This window comes from Ornithorhynchus anatinus, chromosome 4 (genome assembly GCF_004115215.2).
Source record: "Ornithorhynchus anatinus isolate Pmale09 chromosome 4, mOrnAna1.pri.v4, whole genome shotgun sequence".
Taxonomy (NCBI): Eukaryota; Metazoa; Chordata; class Mammalia; order Monotremata; family Ornithorhynchidae; genus Ornithorhynchus; species Ornithorhynchus anatinus.
The window spans coordinates 33,867,883-33,888,828 of NC_041731.1; the positions used below are offsets into that span (position 1 = coordinate 33,867,883).

General features: G+C 42.3%; 1 protein-coding gene across 18 annotated transcripts in view; it reads right to left on the minus strand.

Annotated features, from left to right (window-relative positions):
- FNBP1 (formin binding protein 1) overlaps positions 1-20,946 on the minus strand; it is a 155,541-nt gene that overhangs the window by 62,169 nt on the left and 72,426 nt on the right. For all 18 annotated transcript variants that reach the window (XM_029063498.2, XM_029063496.1, XM_029063497.2 and 15 more), the window contains exons 5-6: positions 1,204-1,266; positions 687-791 (exon numbers count right to left, since the gene is read on the minus strand). In XM_029063498.2, coding sequence (XP_028919331.1) covers positions 687-791; positions 1,204-1,266 — 168 coding nt within the window. The remainder of the gene's footprint in view (positions 1-686; positions 792-1,203; positions 1,267-20,946) is intronic.

Sequence of the window (20,946 nt, forward strand, 5' to 3'; positions counted from 1 at the left end):
CTTAGGAGCACACATCTTGGAGCATCCTATATGGAACTGAGGATCTCAATCAATCGTATTTATTGAGCGCTTACTGTGCGCACAGCACTTGGGAGGGTACAAAACAACAGAGGAGGTCAACACATTCTCTGTCCACAGTGAGCTTACAGTCTAGAGGGGCAGACAGACATTGATATAAATACATAAATTACAGATATGTACACAAGTTCTGTGGGGCTGAGGGAGGGGAGAAGAACGGGAGCAAATCAGGGTGACGGAGAAAGAAGTGGGATCTGGCTGCTGGTACCGAAAATTCTTGCGAGGAGACACTTGTTCCTCTCTCTAACCACAGTTTCCTTATATGTCTTCGGCAGTGGCCAGATAAGCTGCCAGCTCCTAAATGGCACCTCTCTGCTTGAGCCTGGAGAAAACTTGATTCAACTGTCCACCGTGGTTAGGGTGCCTTCCCCTCAAAACTCATCAACGGCCCTTGTTTCTGTGGTGTCCTTGAAACTCTAATGGAAAATTCAGCTCAACAATACCAAGAGATGGATTTTAGACCCAGGCCATAAAGTGCCCTTTCTCTAACTCAACCAGAAAGTGTAACTTCGGGAAGAGTCATTTTGGGAGACTCTGTCTGGGCTGCTGGGCTCCAGGGCTGATGTGGGGAAAAGATGAAATGAAAGAGAGTATCGCTTTGACTATACCTTTTCAACATCTGCTTTTGTAACGTTAATGTCAGCATCCATTTTCTCAAAATACTGCTGCGCTCTGTCGGCTTCTTTGCAATCCCGCTCAAATCGCCGTTTACTCTACAGTTTTAAAAAGGGAGAAAGCCACGTTTATCCAAAATGAAGTCACCAGAGGTTGACACGAAGGAGAAGTGCCATTTAAAATCGACCTTAAAACACCAATCACTAACCTGGTGTTTGCTAATTAAAGTTATATGCTTATGGAAAAGCCTCACCTAAAAATGATAAATATGTCCACTATGAGCAGAAAAAAAAAAACATCTGGCAATTTCCTAGTATTTATTCCGATCTTTGAATATTTTAATACAGAATATTTTAATATTTATTTTTATTGCTGTTTAGAAAACAAAATATATGTTGTGCTCCCTTATCTTTCCAGTCTTGTTCTAAGCTCATTTAGTCAATGACTTTTGTAACAGATTGCATTAGAAGAATTAACCAATATATCACTTCTTCTAAAGTTTTTACTTACTGATTCAAGGTGCTTCCAACAAGTTTCAATGTGCTGCTGTGCCTTGCGACCATCATGGAAATGCTGGAGGAAGAGGGGGTGGAAAAACAGAAATTGACTTTCTCTTCTATTAATAACAATAATAATGCTAAGAATGATGATAAAAATAATAAAAGTATAATAGCATTTACTATATGCCAAGCACTGTGTGATACCTTGGGCTGGAAACAAGTTAATCAAGTCAACCCAGTCCCTGTCCTACACAGCTACAGCTGAGGTTCCTTCAATATCAACCATTCTTCCACCCAAATATCTTGCAATTCAAATTTCAGAATTCAGACACAAACACACACACACAATTAAACAAGGATTACGAGTTTTATAAAGGCTTATTTGGTATTTTATTTTACCAATACTATTTATTTTATCAAGTATTTTCTCTCTCCCTGAAACTTTTTGGCGGTTTATTTTTTCACCCCCCAACTCCTCAACTGCATGCGTAATCCATTTCATACCCCTGTACTTTCATGTGAGTTCAACTCCAGTGTTACAAATATTTTTATCTGCCTAAATAAGACAACGCACCTGCCTAAATGATATGTACTTGAGGGCCAAGAATAATATTTTCCTTGTACTTCCAGAAATGAGCTCTGGGAACATGAAAAAAATGTAGTGTTTGTGCTTTGGGATCAGCTGGCAGAGTTTGGTTTGATCTCTAAGTTCCCACAAGGATATCACTCATCTGTACGTTTATTTTTTTTTAATTTCATTTGTTAAGCACGGAACGAAGCGCTGGGGTTGATACCAGCTCATCAGATTGGACCCAATCCATGTCCCACAAGGGGCTCACTGCCTTAATCCCTATTTTACAGATGAAGGAACTGAGGCAGAGAGAAGTGAAGTGACTTGCCCAAGGTCTCATAGCAGACAAGTGGCAGATCTGGGATTACAACCCATGACCTTCTGACTCCCTGACCCGTGCTCTAGCCACTAGGCAATACTGTTTATCTATGTTTTAGACTGAATCCTGGGATTCATGAAAAAGATTTTTCTCCCACCCAGCCGGTCTTGGTGGAATCATCCAAATCATCCATCTTCAGAGAAATTTGGTATTTTTAAGTAGGCCAATATTAATAACAGAGCTAGTTGTCAAGTCAGTAAACTACTTTAAAAGGTGGTATAAGATTGCAGAATGAGTGAAGACGTGGACTAGCAACTATCGAAACCAAATGTCTTTAAATATTTTGAAGCCACTCCTTCAAAGCTCTGGAAAGAGCACAAAATGTTCAACATCCTCTTGGTTATACTGTACAGATGGATCCATAATGGGGATTGTTTTCTGTCCCTCCCACCATGAATCGTAGAGTGGGAAGTGGCAGGAAAGAGAGGGAAGCGAGAACGGCACCCCTGACTCAAAAAGTTCCTATCCCTCTGCTCAAGGGTGAAGACACGCTAGGCTGGGTTTATGTGGTAAGCAGGGCTTGGAACAACCAGTCCTTCTGAACACCACGGCTCTTGCCATGAAGACTGGAAGCCTGCTAGGTCAGAATTTAATGTAATGCACCCAAGTCTTTGTGGTGAGGGCCAGGCAAAGTCTGGACTAGCTTCTGACTCCCCACTCTGGCATGACACCTGGACCAGCTAAATGTAGAGGTGAGGCCGAGGTGAAAATTTTCCAGGCTAAGCCACACGAAGCACTTTTTGGCTTCTTCGTTCACCAGAGCCAGAGGTTGATTCCGAGTTGACTGTAATTCTGAAGTTCCCAAAATGACTGAACATACTGTGTTTTAATCAGAATTTTTTGCTAATGAAAAAGGCCCAAAGTGGACAAAACGTTCTGAAATTACCATGTTAGATTCTCCATTCCCATTCCATTTGTGCTTTCACTTACATTGTTTATCCCCATCTCCTGAAACTAAGTGGGCTTACCTCGTTACTTATGTTTTGCGTATGATTCAGTTTTTTATCAAAAGCCATGAAAGACCCAAAAATCTATCACCACCACATTCATTGATTTTAATCTCAGAGGAAACAGCATAAAACCCCAGTTTGAGGATGCTAAAATATAAATCTTACCAAGAGAACGCTGCTTGTTGGCTATTGCGATTTGCCCTTCTCTACAGTTCTATAACAAACGACTAGCCAGAAGATAAATTATTTGGAAAAATGCTTTCAGACTAGAGTGTCTGCTCTACAGAAAAGAGGGGAAAAAAGGAGTCAGAATGTCAGCGATGCTTTGAAGATCTATGAACAGGCCGAATCACATGGCAATATTCCTACCTTTTCAGAACACACTAATGTGCCGCAGTCAAGCCATAAAAGGCAAGGCAGCTGGAAAGGCTGGCAGTGAGTGCTACAGCTCTGAAGTTCTCCTCAGTTTCCATTAACTCTGATGACACTCATGCCGTGACCTTTACCCTCCACTGAATTACTAGGAAAAATTTATTCACTCAAGTGTGACACTTAAGAGCATATCCCTGCAATAAATCATTTTTTAAAAAATTCAACATGAAAAATATTTCATTTTGATTCCCTCCAGTCTGTTTTAATTTGGGAGCTTCCTAATGAGGCAAGGAGAATTTTCCCATTCGGATCACCCTTTGGATCTTATTCCCCAGCTGGAGTCACACATGATGAGAGGACAATGAAAAGCACCGCAATTTAACAGTGCTTGCCCGTTTATTTTTACTCTTTGAAGAAACAAATCAGGTATTCTGAAAAACTAGAATCTTGAGAAATTCAGCTCATGGGGGCTGCAAAGCAAATTTTTTAGCTTAAGGAAAAATAATGCTGTCTCCAGCCAGAGCCCTGTGTGACAGAAGCCCCTTAACAATAGCATAGACCCAGGAGACTATAAGCTCACTGTGGGCAGGGAACGTGTCTACCAATGTTGAGAAGCAGAGTGGCCTAGTTGATAGCGCATGGGCCCGGGAATCAGAAGTACCTGGGTTCTAATCTCAGCTCCACCACTTGTCTGCTGTGTGACCTTAGCCATGTCATTTCACATCTCTGTGCCTCAATTACCACATCTGGAAAATCAGCTTAAAGATTGTGAGACCCATATAGGACCTGGACTGGGTCCCCCTTGATTAGTTGGTATCTACCCCAGCACTTAGTACAGTGCCTGGCACATAGTAACTGCTTACCAAATACCACTTAGAAAACAAAAAAAGCTCTGTTATATTGAACTTTCCCAAGCACAGAGTACAATGGTCTGCACACGGTAAGGGCTCAATAAATACGAGTGATTGATTACGGCATAAAGCTGCACCCTAAAGACCCCCTGCACCCTAAAACCTGTCTTCAGGACAGTTCAAGATCTGAGAAGGTTGCAACTGCTTTTTCATCAGAGACTTTGCCTGGAGATGAGAGGCGTGTCAGTCTTCCACCAACCCCATTCAGCTATTTTATTTTACATTTTCTAGAATTTGAAATTTTGTTTTTCACTTCTATTTTCCTACTTGCCTGTTTTTTCCCCATTTAGATTGTGAGCCCTGGGTGGGGCAGTGACCTGTCTAAGTTGTTGAATTTTGTAAATGCTTTAAGTCACTGGGCAGGGATTGACTCTGCTGCCGAACTGTACATTCCAAGCGCTTAGTACAGCATTCTGCACATAGCAAGCGCTCATAAATACTAATAAATGAAGTACTGTTACCACTACTACTAAATATTTATTCGTTCTTTCTTCTCTGCTTTTAATACAAAATTGAAGTTTTGGATCGGAATACACTTAGTCTTTACACACCAAGGAATTTGGTGGTCGTCTCCTTTAGAATTAAACAGATTTTTTTCAGTTACATGGGGACTGAAAAGCTGATCTAAGCTTAAACTTTAAATGCTGCAAATTATTTCAATATTGGGTCTTCAACATTGAGAACTGTTCCATTTTTTCCACATTCATTGTTCCGTTCTTTGAAAGAATAGACCTTTGCTGTACTTAGAGAGCTCAGAATTGATGTAAACAACCCAGATGCACCTTATTTTAATTTTCTCTGCCAGTTGCATCTTGATTACTTCTCTTTGCTTTGTCAATGTTAATAGAATAGAAAACAAAACTACAGAGCACATCCCCAGGCACTGTGGATGAGAGAAATACATACCCCAAAGAAAGAGCTCCGTTAGAAATGTAATAAAGGATAAATTCACAAGTTGTTTTTTAAGCAGTGACATAAAATGATGAGCATTTCATCGATCAAATCTGCCAACCTTCAGATTTGCTAACAGAATCCCAATCTTCTGGAGTTTCCACCGACTCTCCGGTGGTGAAATAGGCACTTGGGGAAGAGCATTAACTCTTTCGGATTGCTTGGAAATTGTTCAGTGCATAAATGCCCTTCCATATCAACATGAAAATCATTTGATTCTCCTCCTTCCACTCCTCCCCAGTTTCATAAACCAGCTCCTCTTCCCCACACCTCACTGCCTAACTCTTGGTGTTCCACAGCCTCTGTTCTGGATATCCTACTCTTCTTGCTTTATGTTCACGCTCTGGAGGAACTTAATGTCCATCCAATGGCTTCGGCTTGTTACCTCCCAAATCTACCACCTTAGGGTGACTTCTCTGCCACAGTTCAACTTCATATTTCCCCTTGCCTCCAAGACACTTCCATTTGGATTCCCTGCAGGCACTTCAAACTCATTATGCCCCAAACTGAACTTCTCACCTTCTAAACTATTTCTTCTCCAATCTTACCCAAATCTGTCAACAGCACCACAATCCTCTCTGTCAGAAGCCCACAACTTGATTTTCACCCTTGACTCCTTGCTGTACTTCTCCTTTCACACTCTATTACCAAAACTTGTTGGTTTGTCCTTCCAAATATGCCTCTTCTCCATCCAAACAGCCACTACCCTTTTTCAAGCTCTTACCATATTACCAACTATCAAATCAGCCTCCTTACTTGTCTCTCATCCTCTTCCCCCTTATCAAACAATCAACAGTATTTATTGAGTGCTTACTATGTGCAGAGTACTGTACTAAGCACTTGGGAAAGTACAATATAAACAGAGTTGGTAGACACGTTCCCTGCCGCAACGAGACAGACATCAATATAAATAAATTATGGATAAGTATGTAAGTTCTGTGTGGCTGAGGGTGGTGTGAATACAGGGAGCAAATTAAAATGCAAAGGTGATGCAGAAGGGAGTGGGAGAAGAGGAAATGTGGGCTTAATCAGGGAAGGCCTCTTGGAAGAGATGTGTTTTCATCCTACAGTTTGTGTTGCTGTCCGGATCACCTTCCAGAAACACTGCTTGGCACATGTCTTTCCCCTCCTCAAAAAAACTCTTTACATTAACAAAATCTCCTTCCGTTAGCTTGACCACTTGTCCTCCCCTCATATATTCTGGCCTCTTATTCCACTACACCCCAGTTTGTACTCTTCACTCCTCCTAAGCTCACCTTCTAACTGCTCAGCTATCCTTTCCTTGCCCTACCTTGCACCCATTTCCCCCAGCCTGGAACTCCCTCCCTCTCCTCAATTCACCAGACCAAGGTCATCCCCATCTTGAAAGCCCTCCTAAAATCAAATCTCCTCTAGGATGTTTGAACATCAAAAGCTGTACCAACACGAGAGCTGCCCATAATACTTGCTAATCTCCGCCCAACCTCAACACTTAACTTCGATAAATATATTCAATTAGGTATGGGGAGTCTTCAACTTGAGATATTTTGAGTTGAGATCAATGGCACTTCTAAATTTTCACTATTTCAACATTATGACACTAGGGGACAAATGGGGAAACAATTTTAAAAGCTGCAAAGGAATGAAGGGGTGCAGAAGGAAAGGTTTAAAGAGAGTGGGTGGAGTAGGAGAAGTCGGAGGCAGTGAGGGAAATTCTGATTGCCAACGTTAGGAAGCAGCATGGCATAGTGGAGAGAGCATGGGTCTAGGAGTCAGGATCAGGGGTTCTAATCCCATCTCTACCACTTGTCTGCTGTGTGGCCTTGGGTAAATCACTTCACTTCTCTGGGCCTTAGTTACTTCATCTGTAAAATGGAGATTAAGACCGTGAGCACTTAGAGGACACAGACTATATCCAACCAGATTTGCTTTTATCCACCCCAGCACTTAGCATGGACACTAAAATGAATTACTGGTGAAGGAAGGGACTGAGTATAAGAGTATGGGCAGGCGTGCTGTAGGAGTGTGGGTGGGATGAGCATCTGAGTATGCAGGTGGCTACTCTAACAAGAAACCGATCTGATTCGATAGAAATACATTAATGTAGCTATAAGGCTCATTAACTGATTAAGCACAATTCGGGTTTTATCCAACCTTGGTTCAAGAAGAAACCCCTCATTCATAACATTATCCCTATAAATAATCCAATTCTGATTTCCTGGGTCTCGAATTGAAATGCACTTTTCAGGAACCAAGTGTTCCACAAAATTGACGGCTGCCCTTTTCAATTACTTACTCGGATCTCTCATAAAAATACATTCGTACTGCTACTTTTTTTTATGGTATTTGTTAAGTGCTTACCATATGCCAGGCATTGTAGTACATGCAGGGACAGATGAAAGATAATTGGTTTGAACACAATCCCTGTCCCACATTAGTCAATCTCCATTTTACAGAGGAGGTACCTGAGGCACAGAGAAGTGAAATGACTTGCCCAAGGACTTGCTAAGCAGCGGAGCAGGAATTAGAACCCACATCCTCTAACTCCCAGGTCCATCAGTGGAAAAGAGCCTGGGCTTGGGAGTCAGTGGTCATGAGTTCGACTCCCAGCTCTGCCACTTGTCAGCTGTGTGACTGTGGACAAGTCACTTCACTTCTCTGTGCCTCAGTTCCCTCATCTGTAAAATGGGGATTAACTGTGAGCCTCACGTGGGACAACCTGATTACCCAGTATCTACCCCAGCGCTTAGAACAGTGCTCTGCACATAGTAAGCACTTAACAAATGCCAACATTATTATTATTTTCAATAAGTCATGCTGTTCCTCTTATCCTTAATCTTTTTTATACCTACTCTTTGTAGAAAATTTTTGTCTGTCTCCCTCAGATAGCAAACTCCGTGAGAACCCCTTTCTATACTTGGCCCAGCACTCATTACAGTGCTCTGCACCAGTGCAACAGTTGCTCATATATAATAGCACTGTTTGATTTCACTATGGATCCTCCAAAAATGTCCAGTTTAATACCAAGAAGTAAACTATGGAATCAGAAGTATGTCTTCCATACTTCCTGAGTGGCAACAGCATATTAGAAAAATAATATTCTATATAATTTGACTGCAGCTGACTTATTTTTAATGGAATTTAAGCGCTTACTATGTGCCTGGTACTGTACTAAGCGCCGGGGCAGATACAAGCTAATCGGGTTGGACCAAGCCCCTGTCCCACACAGGGCTCACAGTCTTAATCCCCTTATTGCAGATGAGGTGACTGAGGCACAGAGAAGTGAAGTGACTTGCCCAGGGTCACACAGACGAATGGCAGAACAGGAATTAGCACCCAGGTCCTTCTGACTCCCGGGCCCACGCTCTAGCCACTAGGCCATGCTGCTTCTCTAACAAATTTTAACTTTTAATGTAAATGTTAGAGGAAAAAACTCATCAAGGGAAGTGGATTGATTCATATAGGAATAGAACACAATTAAAGGAAACTCTGGAATGTTTTCTGTTCTGACAAAAGCAGCGACTTCTAGTGAGCATATTTTTCTAACATTTACTGAAATAACAGTCTTTAAAAATAAATTTCCATGGTATTGAAAAAGGCTATCCTTTTTTCTAATCTACTACATTTAATTTCAGAATTTATTTTACAGATAAGCAAAGTGAAGTTTTAAGGTGCAATGCTCAAGGGTACGTATTGCAATTAAGCAATTGAATACAAAATCTCTAAATTGTAAACACGGTAATCATAAAAGAAATCAACGGTTTAGATAATTCCCACTTGCGTATTCTTTTCCAGTGTAACTGCTCCTGCTTGACAGATAATATTACAACCAATGTCTCCCATTCTCTAAAGATTTGATATTTTGGTGTATTCAGCGCATCAAAATATAGTTGTAAAAATCACACAGGGCTGAACAGAATCTGAAGTTACTCTTCTTAACAGTTTTTGTTTTTAATTCCAAGCCATTCACTGTTTAAGCAATTGATGAATAGGGAAAATTGGTTTTCCCTTCAGGGTGTGAACGTTTAAACTTTTCCTTGATCTGGTTTCATCTTATTTTTGAAAGGGAGTGTCGGATTATGGGCAGGAAGTTGTAGTTGGCATGACTGGCGGGTAACATATTCAATCATGTGTAGTAGAGAAGTTAACCAGCAGAGTTTGGTCCTTTCTTCCCATCTGTCTTTAGAGATGTCAATGCTCCGCTAACATACACAAGCAAAGTGAGCTCAATGAATGATAACAACACTTCTGGGGGAAAATTTAGTAGGGAAAAAAAGAAACCCCACGGAAAAATATTTGAATTAATTAATGGGCTTTTAAAAGTTAATTTTAATTAAGGGATCTTAATTAAAATATTTTTCCATGGGGTTTCTTTTCTTCCTACTGAATTTTCCCACACAAGTGTAATTATCATTTACTGAGCTCACTTTGCTTGTGTGCATTAGCTGAGCACTGACATCTCTAGAGATAGATGGGACCTTAATTAAAATAATTTCAAAGAAACCCTGGGGTTTCTTTTTCTCCTGTTGAATATAGCAAATTTCCGGGGGAAATTTTTATAGGACTATAGGATGTAGTAACCGACAGCATTTGATAAGAGAAGGAGCATGGCATTGTGGATAGAGCCCAAGCCAGCGAGAAGGAACGTCACGAGTTCTGATCCCGGCTCCACCACTTTGCTGTGTGACCTTGGGCAAGTCATTCCACTGGGCCTCAGTTACCTCATCTGTAAAATGGGGATTGAGACTGTGAGCCCCATGTGGGGCAGTGTCCAACACTATTTGCTTGCATCTACCCCAGCACTTAGTACAGTGTCTGGCACATAATAAGCACTTAACTAATACCACAAATATGATTATGTCACATAAATTGAACAATTAGGAGAATAAAAAAACTTAGAATAAAGTGGCATAAAGGTAACGGGACTTCGGCTCTTGACAAGCTATCTTTTATTTAAACATATCAGAAAAGCACAAATAACAAAGTGTAACATTTTCTCCACAGTGCCCTCTGAAAAAGAATAATTTCCTAGTGTTTGGAACATGATACTAAGTTAAGGTAGACTGTGATATCCCTCTAGATTATGAGCTTCCTGTAGACAGTGAGCTCATCTCAGTGACTGAGCAAGAATGTGTCTGTTGTTACAGTGTAGTGTCCCAAGCACTTAGTACAGTGCTTTGCACCCAGTAAGCACTCAATAAATACGATCGAATGAATGGACTGTCCTGACCCGAGCCCTTAATACAGTTCTCTGCACAGAATATCTATCTTATCTTATGCTGTCGAGTCGTCTCCGACCCATAGCGACGCCATGAATGCATCTCTCCCAAAACGCCTCACCTCCAACTGCAATCGTTCCGGTAGTGTATCCGTAGAGTTTTCTTGCTAAGAATACGGAAGTGGTATACCATTCCCTCCTTCTGCGCAGTAAACCTGAGTCTCTGCCCTCGATTCTCTCCCTTGCTGCTGCTGCCCAGCACCGGTGAGTTTTGACTTGTAGCAGATTGCCTTCCACTCGCTAGCCACTCACTGCCCAAGCTAGGAGGGCTCAATAAATACCACTGACTGGCTGATTAAGAGTGCTAGTCTGATTCAATCACTCACACGTCCTCATGTTCCACCTCATCTTAAAAGAATTCCCAGCCTTAATGTCTTTCACAGTTAAAGGAAACTTCGGGAAGGACAGCAGAACAAATCAAAACGGCATCGTGAATGATTTAAGAAATGCTGAAATGACCCATAGGCAAAGGACACTGCTTCTCCTTGAAGAACAACCCCTCGGTAAACGCTCTCTCACATTTCTTGTACCCACCCCAGAGATTAGAACAGTGCCTGGCGCATACCACAATTATTATTATTTCTCCTAGGGAGCTCTTTCTCTTCCAGTCAAACTGGGCAGGAGCTGGACTAGAAATAGCACCAGTTTCTTCGGCCATGTATCCTTTTCCCAGCACTTGCATAATTCTCCTTGTAAGGAAATGTTTGCCTGTCCACCTTCGTGTTCTTAGTTATGGCTTGAGCTGTGTCTGCCTTCTTCAATTTTGAAATCCACTCTACTTAATGTTCCAGGTGGGCATGCCTATTATCACTTTCCCAACTTGGACAACTTGATCTATGGGGTGAGTCGGTAAAAGCCGTGCACTCCGAGACTCTAAGACCGGCAAAGAGGAGGAGGAAATACTGGAACCTAAGCATCCGCTATGCAGAAACAGTCCGGGCACACTGCTCTACTTTAGGATTTCATCAGGTTCTTCAACTTCACTTAAAATAACGTTCTCCTTCATTTGATACCTCAGCTTTAAGGAATCATCTTAAAAGGGGTGAGGCTCACAATAGCTCTTCCTTTCTACCCAACAGTTCGGCACTGACTGTAATAGAGAATATTCTGTAAGGCATTTGTGACCGAGCAGCGGGTTGGGTCTAAGGAATTCAGTACTTGAATGTTTGAAAGACTTTTCCCCACCCCTCTTCTCCGACTCGTTTAGTGAGGCAGCCCGAACTGCAACCTTCTCACTAAAGGCATACTTGAAATGAAGCTTGTTTTCCTTCCGGCCCATTACTTTTCTTAATGGAAGGGAGAAAAAAACATACTAAGATTCTTAATGTTAAGGCTTTAGCCTGCTGCTATAGACATTCATTAATAGTGAAATAGGATTGAGAGTGTGCCTTTTTTTTTTTTTTTGTCCAGAGCCATCTTTCTCCATTCAACACCAAACAGCTGTTGAGAGCCACCTCTTATCCTCAGGCAAGTCCAGGCACTTCTGCTAGCTCTATTTATGATAGCAGAATTTCCTAAGCTTTGACCGTGCTTTATTTTCTCTTTTCCCAACACTGTTGTTATTCCTTTCAAAATACACTGCCTCCTTTTCCACCACATTTACAGAAGTACCTGTCCGGGCACATGCGCTTACAGAAAGAGAAAGCAGCACTGCCATTTGAATTGAAGTTGCCATTCCGGGTCAGGAGTCAAGGAAGGATGAAGGAGGTTTGATGTGCTTTCCTAGAAGCAAGCTCTTAGATTGGCGAATATCACACTGGTTATAGATGCTACTTTCATTCATTCATTCCATCGCATTTACTGAGCGCTTACTGAGTGCAAAGCACTGTACTAAGCACTTGGGACAGTACGACTTTGAAACCAAAAGCTCTCCCCTCACGGGTGTACAATACTAGTTCATTCAATTGTATTTACTGAGCATTTGCTGTGTGCAGAGCACTGTACTAAGTGCTTGGGAGAGTACAATACAACAATCAACAGACATATTCCCTGCCCACAAAGAGTTTACAATCCAGAGGCAAGGAGACAGACTAGTTAATCTGGCCCATGTCCCACACCCCCATAACTGAACAGAGGTAGATGAACAGGGCATGTTCATGACTGGCCACAGTAATCAAAGTGTTGGTGATTTTTAATCTCTTGTGCTGGAGGGGCTCATAGCATTTGCGTCCACCCCTCTCATATGCTTCCTCTAGACTATAAACTTGCTGTGGGCAGGGAACATGTCTACTAACTCTGTTATATTGTACTCTGCACACAGTAAGAGCTCAATAAATACCCTGATTGACTGATTATCCTGGTTGTTTGTTGCTTAATATAACATCATTCTAATACGAGGTTTCCAATGACTAGGTTTACTTCCAAGATACACTTAAAATAAAGGAGAATTTTCTTTAGAAGGACTGCCGTCACAAAGTGATGATTTAGCCTCTAATGCTCAGTGAACAGACGGTGTATCTCAAACTCTCAAATTACGGTCTCATGCTTTCATATGGGAGAGGCGATTTGAGGCTTAAAATATTACCACTTGTGATTATATGCTCAGTATGTTGGCACTATGAAGAAGTACTATTGAGCCCAATTCTCCCATTTGTAGGGCAGGTATCTGAAAATCTTTTCATGCAGAAAAGTTAAAAGGGCTAAATGTTGGAAAAGACACAGTCCCTGGGCCACATGAGGCTCACGGTCTAAGAGGGAGAGTGTCCTATTTCCATTTAACTGATAAGGGAACTGAAGCACAGAGAGATGAAATGACTTGCCCAAGACCACCTAATCGGTCAATGGCAGACCTCAAGTCTCCTAACTTCCAGACCGGTGGTCTTTCCACTAGGCTGTGCTATCCCATGAAGAAGGAATGTGACTGCTGCTCAGTGGCAAAAACCTTATTATTAGTTCCCCGCCACGCCCCTATTTAAATCAGACAAACTGAACACAAGATATTTTTAATCTAGCAAAATGACTTCTCACACGAGAGCTACAGCCAATGAAATTTAAACTAATAATAATAATAGTATTTGTTAAATGCTTACGATGAGCCAAGCACTGTGTTAAGGGCTGAGGTAGATACAACAGCATGGCTCAGTGGAAAGAGTCCGGGCTTGGGAGTCAGAGGTCATGGGTTCAAACCCAGCTCTGCCACTTGGCAGCTGTGTCACTGTGGGCAAGTCACTTCACTTCTCTGTGCCTCAGTTCCCTCATCTGTAAAACGGGGATTAAGATTGTGAGCCTCACGTGGGACAACCTGATTACCCTGTATCTACCCCAGTGCTTAGAACAGTGCTCTGCACATAGTAAGCGCTTAACAAATACCACTATTATCATTATTATTATTATTCAAGGTAATCAGGTTGTCCCACGAAGGGCTAACAGTCTTAATCCCATTTTACATATGAGGTAACAGATATGAGAAAGATAGCGCAAAAGATTTTTTTAAATATTAATGTAACAGTCTTTATGATACTTTAGTACATAATAAGCAGTAAGAATCCTCAGTTACATTGCTCTCAAACTGTAGAAACCCTAGAAACTGTAACTAGCATTATGCTATGATCACCACTACTGAAGAACAGCTTGGAGCTCTGAAAATATTTTTGGTGACATTTTACTATAACCAGAATGGCCTAGAGTGAGGACCTCACTCTAATAAGCAAAAATGAATGTGCTATTGCAGTGTATGGCACTGTGATCAACTTGAGCTACAACAACCACTTACGTTAAGTACGTTTTTGAAACCTCACAAGCTCATTTACATCGAGGAACTGTATTGCCTCCATTTCCGCTTCCATTAAAACAGATTAGGCTCCAGTCCATCTCAGGAATGTTGAATAGATCGGTGGAGGGTTTGTTTTTGGACCAGGCATTGGATATAAGGTATATCTATTTCTGTTGTGTTGTGCTCTCCCAAATGCTTAGTACAGTGCTCTGCACACAGTAAGCGTTCAATAAACACAAGCGCTTAGTATGGTGCTCTGCACACAGTAAGCGCTCAATAAATACGATTGAATGAATGAATACCATTGGGTAATTCAATATCTAGATATGCTTTGTTTGGACTTTCCTCATGACACTAGGCCCAATTCACAGCCACAATTTGTTCTATTACATTGCAAAACTAAAAACTGCAATCCCATTCACTATTGCTGAAAAGAGTGATCATTAAAAGGGCTTTAGAACCCACAGAACAGGAAAATTTAAAATGAATTAATGTAATGGGGGGTTGAGCTCTGGGCAACCTTTTGGTGCTCTCAGAAAATGTTAAACACAGTGGTTATCTGAGAGATCTGGGGAATGCTTTCTGTGCAGTTTTTCTCATATTAAGTGCTTGGGAGAGTACAATTACAAGAGAGTTAGCAGACACGTTCCCTACGAACAAGGAGCTTACAGTATAGATGGGGGAGATGTAAGGTGCAACATCCAGAACCATTAGGTTGGCAATTAACACACGGTGCCGCCCGTACTCTGTCACCAAAACTGGAGACCAAACTCTGGCCCTCCATCCTCAAATCTGACAGACAGCTACTCTCCCCAGCTTCAAAGCCTTATTGAAGGCATGTCTCCTTCAGGAGGCCTTCCCTGATTTAGCGCCCCACCTCCCCACCCTTTTCTCTTCTCCCACTCCCTTCTGCATCACCCTTATTTTCTCCCTCTGTTCTTCCCCCATCCCAGCCCCACAGCACGTATGTACATATCTGTAATTTTTTTGGGTTACATTAATGTCTGTCTCCTCCCGACTAGACTCTAAGATCGTTGTGACCAGGGAATGTGTGTTTATTGTTATATTGTACTCGGTGCTCTGCACGCGTAAGTGCTCAATAAATACAACTGAATGAATCAATCAACAGTCTGACCCTGGTAATGGCCCTTCTCACGTTCATTCAAATTAAAATTGTCTTTTCCCCTACTACAGCAAAATCTAGGACACCGATTACCTGTGAATAATGAACAGCAGTGTCCAACTTTAATGTATTAACCAAAGCTATTTTCAGTAGCTCTAATTTTAGGGAAACCATAACTAACATTATTGAACACTGATATCTCAGAGAAGAAAAGTAATTCCTTACTGTATCTCATACCATCATTTTCTTATACGTCGTTATGGATTGAAAATAGAGTATTTTTATTTATTTTCTCCAATATCATTGCTCATCGATTCCACGAGCTATAAACAGAAGTTTAATGTTTTGCCGAAAATACATTCGCCTTAAGTGGCATTTATGTGACAAAATTGAGGGCGTTCCTTCCTTATTGAATGCCCTGTTCAATTCATATTTCATAATAATCTTGGCATGGCCTGGCATCCAGCTCATTGGCACAAGGTCACGCAAGGCTACCTCTTAACTATCAGCTTTCTTAATTATTATTTACTTTCGTCGTTAAGCCCTTATTCTGTGCCAAATTCTGTATTAAGTTCTGGGAAAGATAGAATCACAATAATTCAGCCATGGTCCCTGGCCCTAGGGGGTTCACGGCTCATGCTCTTTGCTCCTCCCCAGCAAGTCGACCAATTGAGTCCAATTAAGAGTCCACTCTTAATTGCCTCGCCCCTAATCCACTCCCTCCAATCCCTCTACCTGGAATGCCCTTCCTTCGGTTTTGCCAAACATCACCCCTCCCCTCCTTCACAGCTCTCCGCCACGTGACGCCACCTTGCCTATCAGCTCCCCGCACCCTCTACTTCCACCCCGCCTCACTGATTGAATTAATCCTACATGTGGCGACAAGAACCACCTGCTGTATTCCAGGGACAAGCCCATAACGATAGAGCATTGGCCTAGGAGATAACTGAATCATGAATTCCCCTAACAGAAGCCACGCGTCTCTGGGTTCGCTAACCTAAACTTAATGATCAATTCTACCAATACGCCACAAACTCAAGTGAGATTTACTAATCGCTAATTCCCAGAATGCCTCCGACGATGCTGCATTTCAATTTCAAATGGGAATTGGACTGCTGCCCACAGACCATCGGAGTGCACTGCAACCGAGAAAGGTGTGGTTCTCTCAGAATAAAAACTCTGAAAAGAGGCAGAGGCAAAACTGGAAACGCGGGTGGACGCAGCAAATGACAAACATAACCGCACAATTAATCATATTTACTGAGCGCTGTGTGCAGAGCACTGTGCTCAGCACTTGGGAGAGAACGTTATAACGGAGTTGGCAGACATGGGACGAATTCCGTAAGGACAGAGCAGCCTGGACTGAGTTCCTCCCACAATACCGGCCTCTTCATTGACACACGCTCGGGAGAAAGAGCCCGGGCTTGGGAGTCAGAGGTCGTGGGTTCTAATCCCGGCTTTGCCGCTTGCCAGCTGTGTGACTTTGGGCAAGGCACTTAACTTCTCTGGGCCTCAGTTACCTCATCTGTAAAATGGGGATTAAAACTGTGAGCCCCACGTGAGACAACCTGATCACCTTGTATCCCCCTAGCGCTCAGAACAGTGCTATGCACATAGTAAGCGCTTAACAAATACCAACATTTATTTATTTTTTTAATCACTACATTGTTTTCAAGCACAAAGGAAATTTGTGCCTGTATGTTCACACACGCATAGTCCCCAGAAACGTCTCTGGAACCCTCTTGATAGAATGAAGCTACATTGCCAGTCTCCCAGGACAGGGGCCACGTGTCAAGGTAAGTTACACGTTGTTGCTATGAGTTCCACTCCTTCTCTCTGAATTCCTTCAGAGCTTTCTGGCAGATGACATCATGTCCCTGGGATCTGAGTCTATCTAATGGATCAGTGTGAGCTAAAACATCCTGAGTGGTCACCACAATATGACCCAGGACCTGTCCGCTACTGAAAACAATTTGGGCATGACTGACTAGCATCTTCCTTCAGAATTCAATGATCTCCTGGGTGACCTCGGGCAAGTCACGTCACTTCTCTGTGTCCCGGTTACCTCATCCGTAAAATGGGGATTGAGACTGTGAGCCCCATGTGGGGCAAAGACTGTGTCGAACTGGATTTGCTTGTATCCACCCAGGCATTTAGTACAGTGCCTGGCACATAGTAAGTGCTTAACAAATACTGTAATTATTATTATTATTTCCTGATTCCTCCTTTCCATCCCTGAGTTATTCAATTATTATTAGTCCCCACAGATTGCCTAATAGAATTCAGGCTTTTGATATGTTTGAAAGAATCTATTGTCATTTGCATTGACACCCCTGGCAAGATGCTCTTTTTTCTCTTTCTTTAAATTGTACTTATTAAGCACTACGTGTCAGGCACTGTACTAAGTGCTGGGGTAGATACAAGCTAATTAGATTGGATACAGTCCCCACAGAGAGCTCACAGTCTTCATCCCCTTTTTACAGATGAGGTAATTGAGGCCCAGAGAAGTGAAGTGACTGGCCCAAGGTCACCCAGTGGATAAATGACAGAGCTGGGATTAGAAACCAGATCCACTGCTCGCTTCTCTTCAAACTCTGTTTTGGCCTGGCTAATTCCCGGTTTGCCCTTGACTTGCCACTATATCCGGGCTTTCCTTATCTCACTTGGGTGAGCGGTCCATTTTATAAGGGAGGTCTTTTTTCACCCGATGGCTTTTCTCACCCGTTTTAGCCATGTCTGCCATTTTTCTATGGCACACATGCCTAAAACACAAGATAGTGTTTTTAAACTGTCTCTAGAAAAGTAGATCACTTTTTTTCCCTTTTTCTTCCACTTTTAACTTCATCCTAAACAAGTCCTCAATGGTTAATAATTTCCTTTTCAAAAGTCAAATATCCCTGTATTGCTATTGGGTTTTTTGCCTCTATTCTGGAATTAGAACCCTCAGGCTTGTTATCTGTAATTTATTATATCTGCAATTTATTTGTATTAATGTGTCTCCCCCCTTTAGACTTTTAGGTCGTTGTGGGCAGGGGATGCATCCGTATAGCTCAAGCACTTAGTACAGTGCTCTGCACCCAGTGAGTGCTCAATAAATATAATTGACTGGATGAATGAATTAAAACAGCGCTCAATAAGTATGATTCAATGAATTAATTAAAGCCCATGGTATTTCAGTCACTTGTTCCAGAAAAGTCAGTCAACCATACTGATTGAGCATTTATTTTGTGCTGAGCACTAAACTAAGCACTTGGGAGAGTACAATATAACAAACACATTCCCCGCCCCAATGAGTTTATAGTCTAGAAGGGTAAATACAATTCAATCAGACCAGAGAGTTTCTGTCCCACCTGGGGTTCACTCTCTAAGGGGAAGAGAGAAGTCATTTGTCCTAAGCAAAACCCTTAATTCCTTTTCTGATTCTGATGACTTGATCAGCTAAACTAGGTGAGGCTAATTGAAGTCTCCCAGTATTACTACCTGTCCTCATTTTAGGGTTTCCTCAATCGACTCAAGCAATTTACATCAATATCGAGGTCAAAATGGGGCACCCAGAGAACAATTATGTTGTAGACTGCTGCCTGTCACCTGGTGGTTCAGCCAAAGTCCTGACTCTACCTATCCCTGAAAAAGACCCACCCGAAAGGATCCACTCCCACAATTTTCCATCCTCAAATAATATATAGGTCGATGGTCTAGGGGAGGAGGACGCAGAACAATCAGGGCGGTCATCTTACCTCTCCTTCTGTAATTGGCGGGTGCTTCCACTTTTGAGGACTTTCTGGTCCCTGCTGCTTCTTTAGCTCTGATTTTAGTTCAGACATGCTCACTGATGTTCATTTTCCTCATCTGTGCCCTATCCCCCTTGTTCCCCAGAAGCCAGAAGATGAGACAGACGGTATATGACATATAGAATTTTACACCTCTTCAGGAAAGGAGACTCCACAGTCTCCCTCTGACCAATTCCGGCAAGATCTTCCATCTAAAATAAAATCCCTTCTTCTGCAATTTACGTCAGACAAAACTCTCGGGGTGGGGAGAAAATTAACAGAATAAAAACACGGGAAGAAACACGCCACACGACGCTAACTGGGAGAAGAAATATAAAGCCTTCTCTTTGCAGAGGCAAATTCAGACCCCTTTCTGTAGGCAAAGTCTGCGCGACAACAGTCGTGAGAAGCAGGGTGGTCTAGTGGATGGATCACAGGCCTGGGAGTCAAAAGGACCTAGGTTCTAATCCCAGCCTCACCACCTTGGTTAAGTCATTTAACTTTTCTGTGCCTCAGTTCCCTTGTCGGTAAAATGAGGATTAAGACTGTGAGCGCCATGTGGGCCAGGACTGTGTCCAACCTGATTAGCTTCTATCTACCCCAGGGCTTAGTACAGTGCCTAGCACATAGTAAGCGCTTAACGAATACCATTTAAACCGTCCCCCAACAAAACAGAAGTCGAGGCTCATATAGATATTTGAGGCTGACAGCCACATCCTCTTACCATTGACCAATAAGCAACTCTAGATCCTGGATTTCTACTTTGAGTCTTGCTTTCTAGTAACAGCGGAGATGGGACTTTTTCGGCTCAAACCTCCACAGGAAGTAGCATTAATAATAATAATAATTTCAACACACACACAAACCTGGGTTCCAACTAGTTAGTAGAAATACAGCTTGGACTTTGACCCAGGCAGGGGTGTCAATCTCATCCCGGTGCTGGCCCTCCATAGGGCCATTTGGGCTATCAGGGTACCATCTTTGCACATGTGCCCACGTGTAAACTGTGGCAAATTACAGGTCTCTCTCAGATAAACCGAGATGCAAGTGCGAGATTACACCTCTCCCTATAGTCAAGGAAAACACTCAGAAATCGCTTCCCTCCTCTCGAACCAGCACAACAGAAAGATGAAGGTCTACACTGCTCTGTGCCTCAGTTATCTCATCTGTAAAACGGGGATTAAGACTGTAAACACCACGTGGGACAACCTGATTACCTTGTATCTACCCCAATGCTTAGAACTGTGCTTGTCAAATAGTAAGCGCTTAACAAATATCATAATTATTATCATTTCTCTGTGGCCTCAGTTGGGGTGAGGTGACAATTTCAGGCTGATCAAAATTCTGTGGGGTAGGTGCCCTCCTTCAGGCAAAATCTTGGTAGCATTACCGAGTAATTAGGGTGGATTATCATTTCAAAGATTCTAGGGCTCTTACTAAACATGCTCCTAACAATTACGGAAGCAAAAATTAACTGCTTATGTGTGACTGTGATACTTCAAGGGGTAACCTAACTCACAGCTTTTGACCCAAGGTAGTATTCGGTCCGTGAAGTTATTTCTGTAGAAGCCCCGGGGCCTAGTAGAGAGACCTCGGGCCTGGTGGCTTAGTGGAAAGAGCCCGGGCTTGGGAGTGGGTCTTAGGTTCTAATCCCAGCTCTGCCACTTGTCAGCTCTGTGACTTTGGGCAAGTCACTTCACTTTTCCATGCTCAATTACCTCATCTTTAAAATGAGGATTAAGACTTGTGAGCCCCAC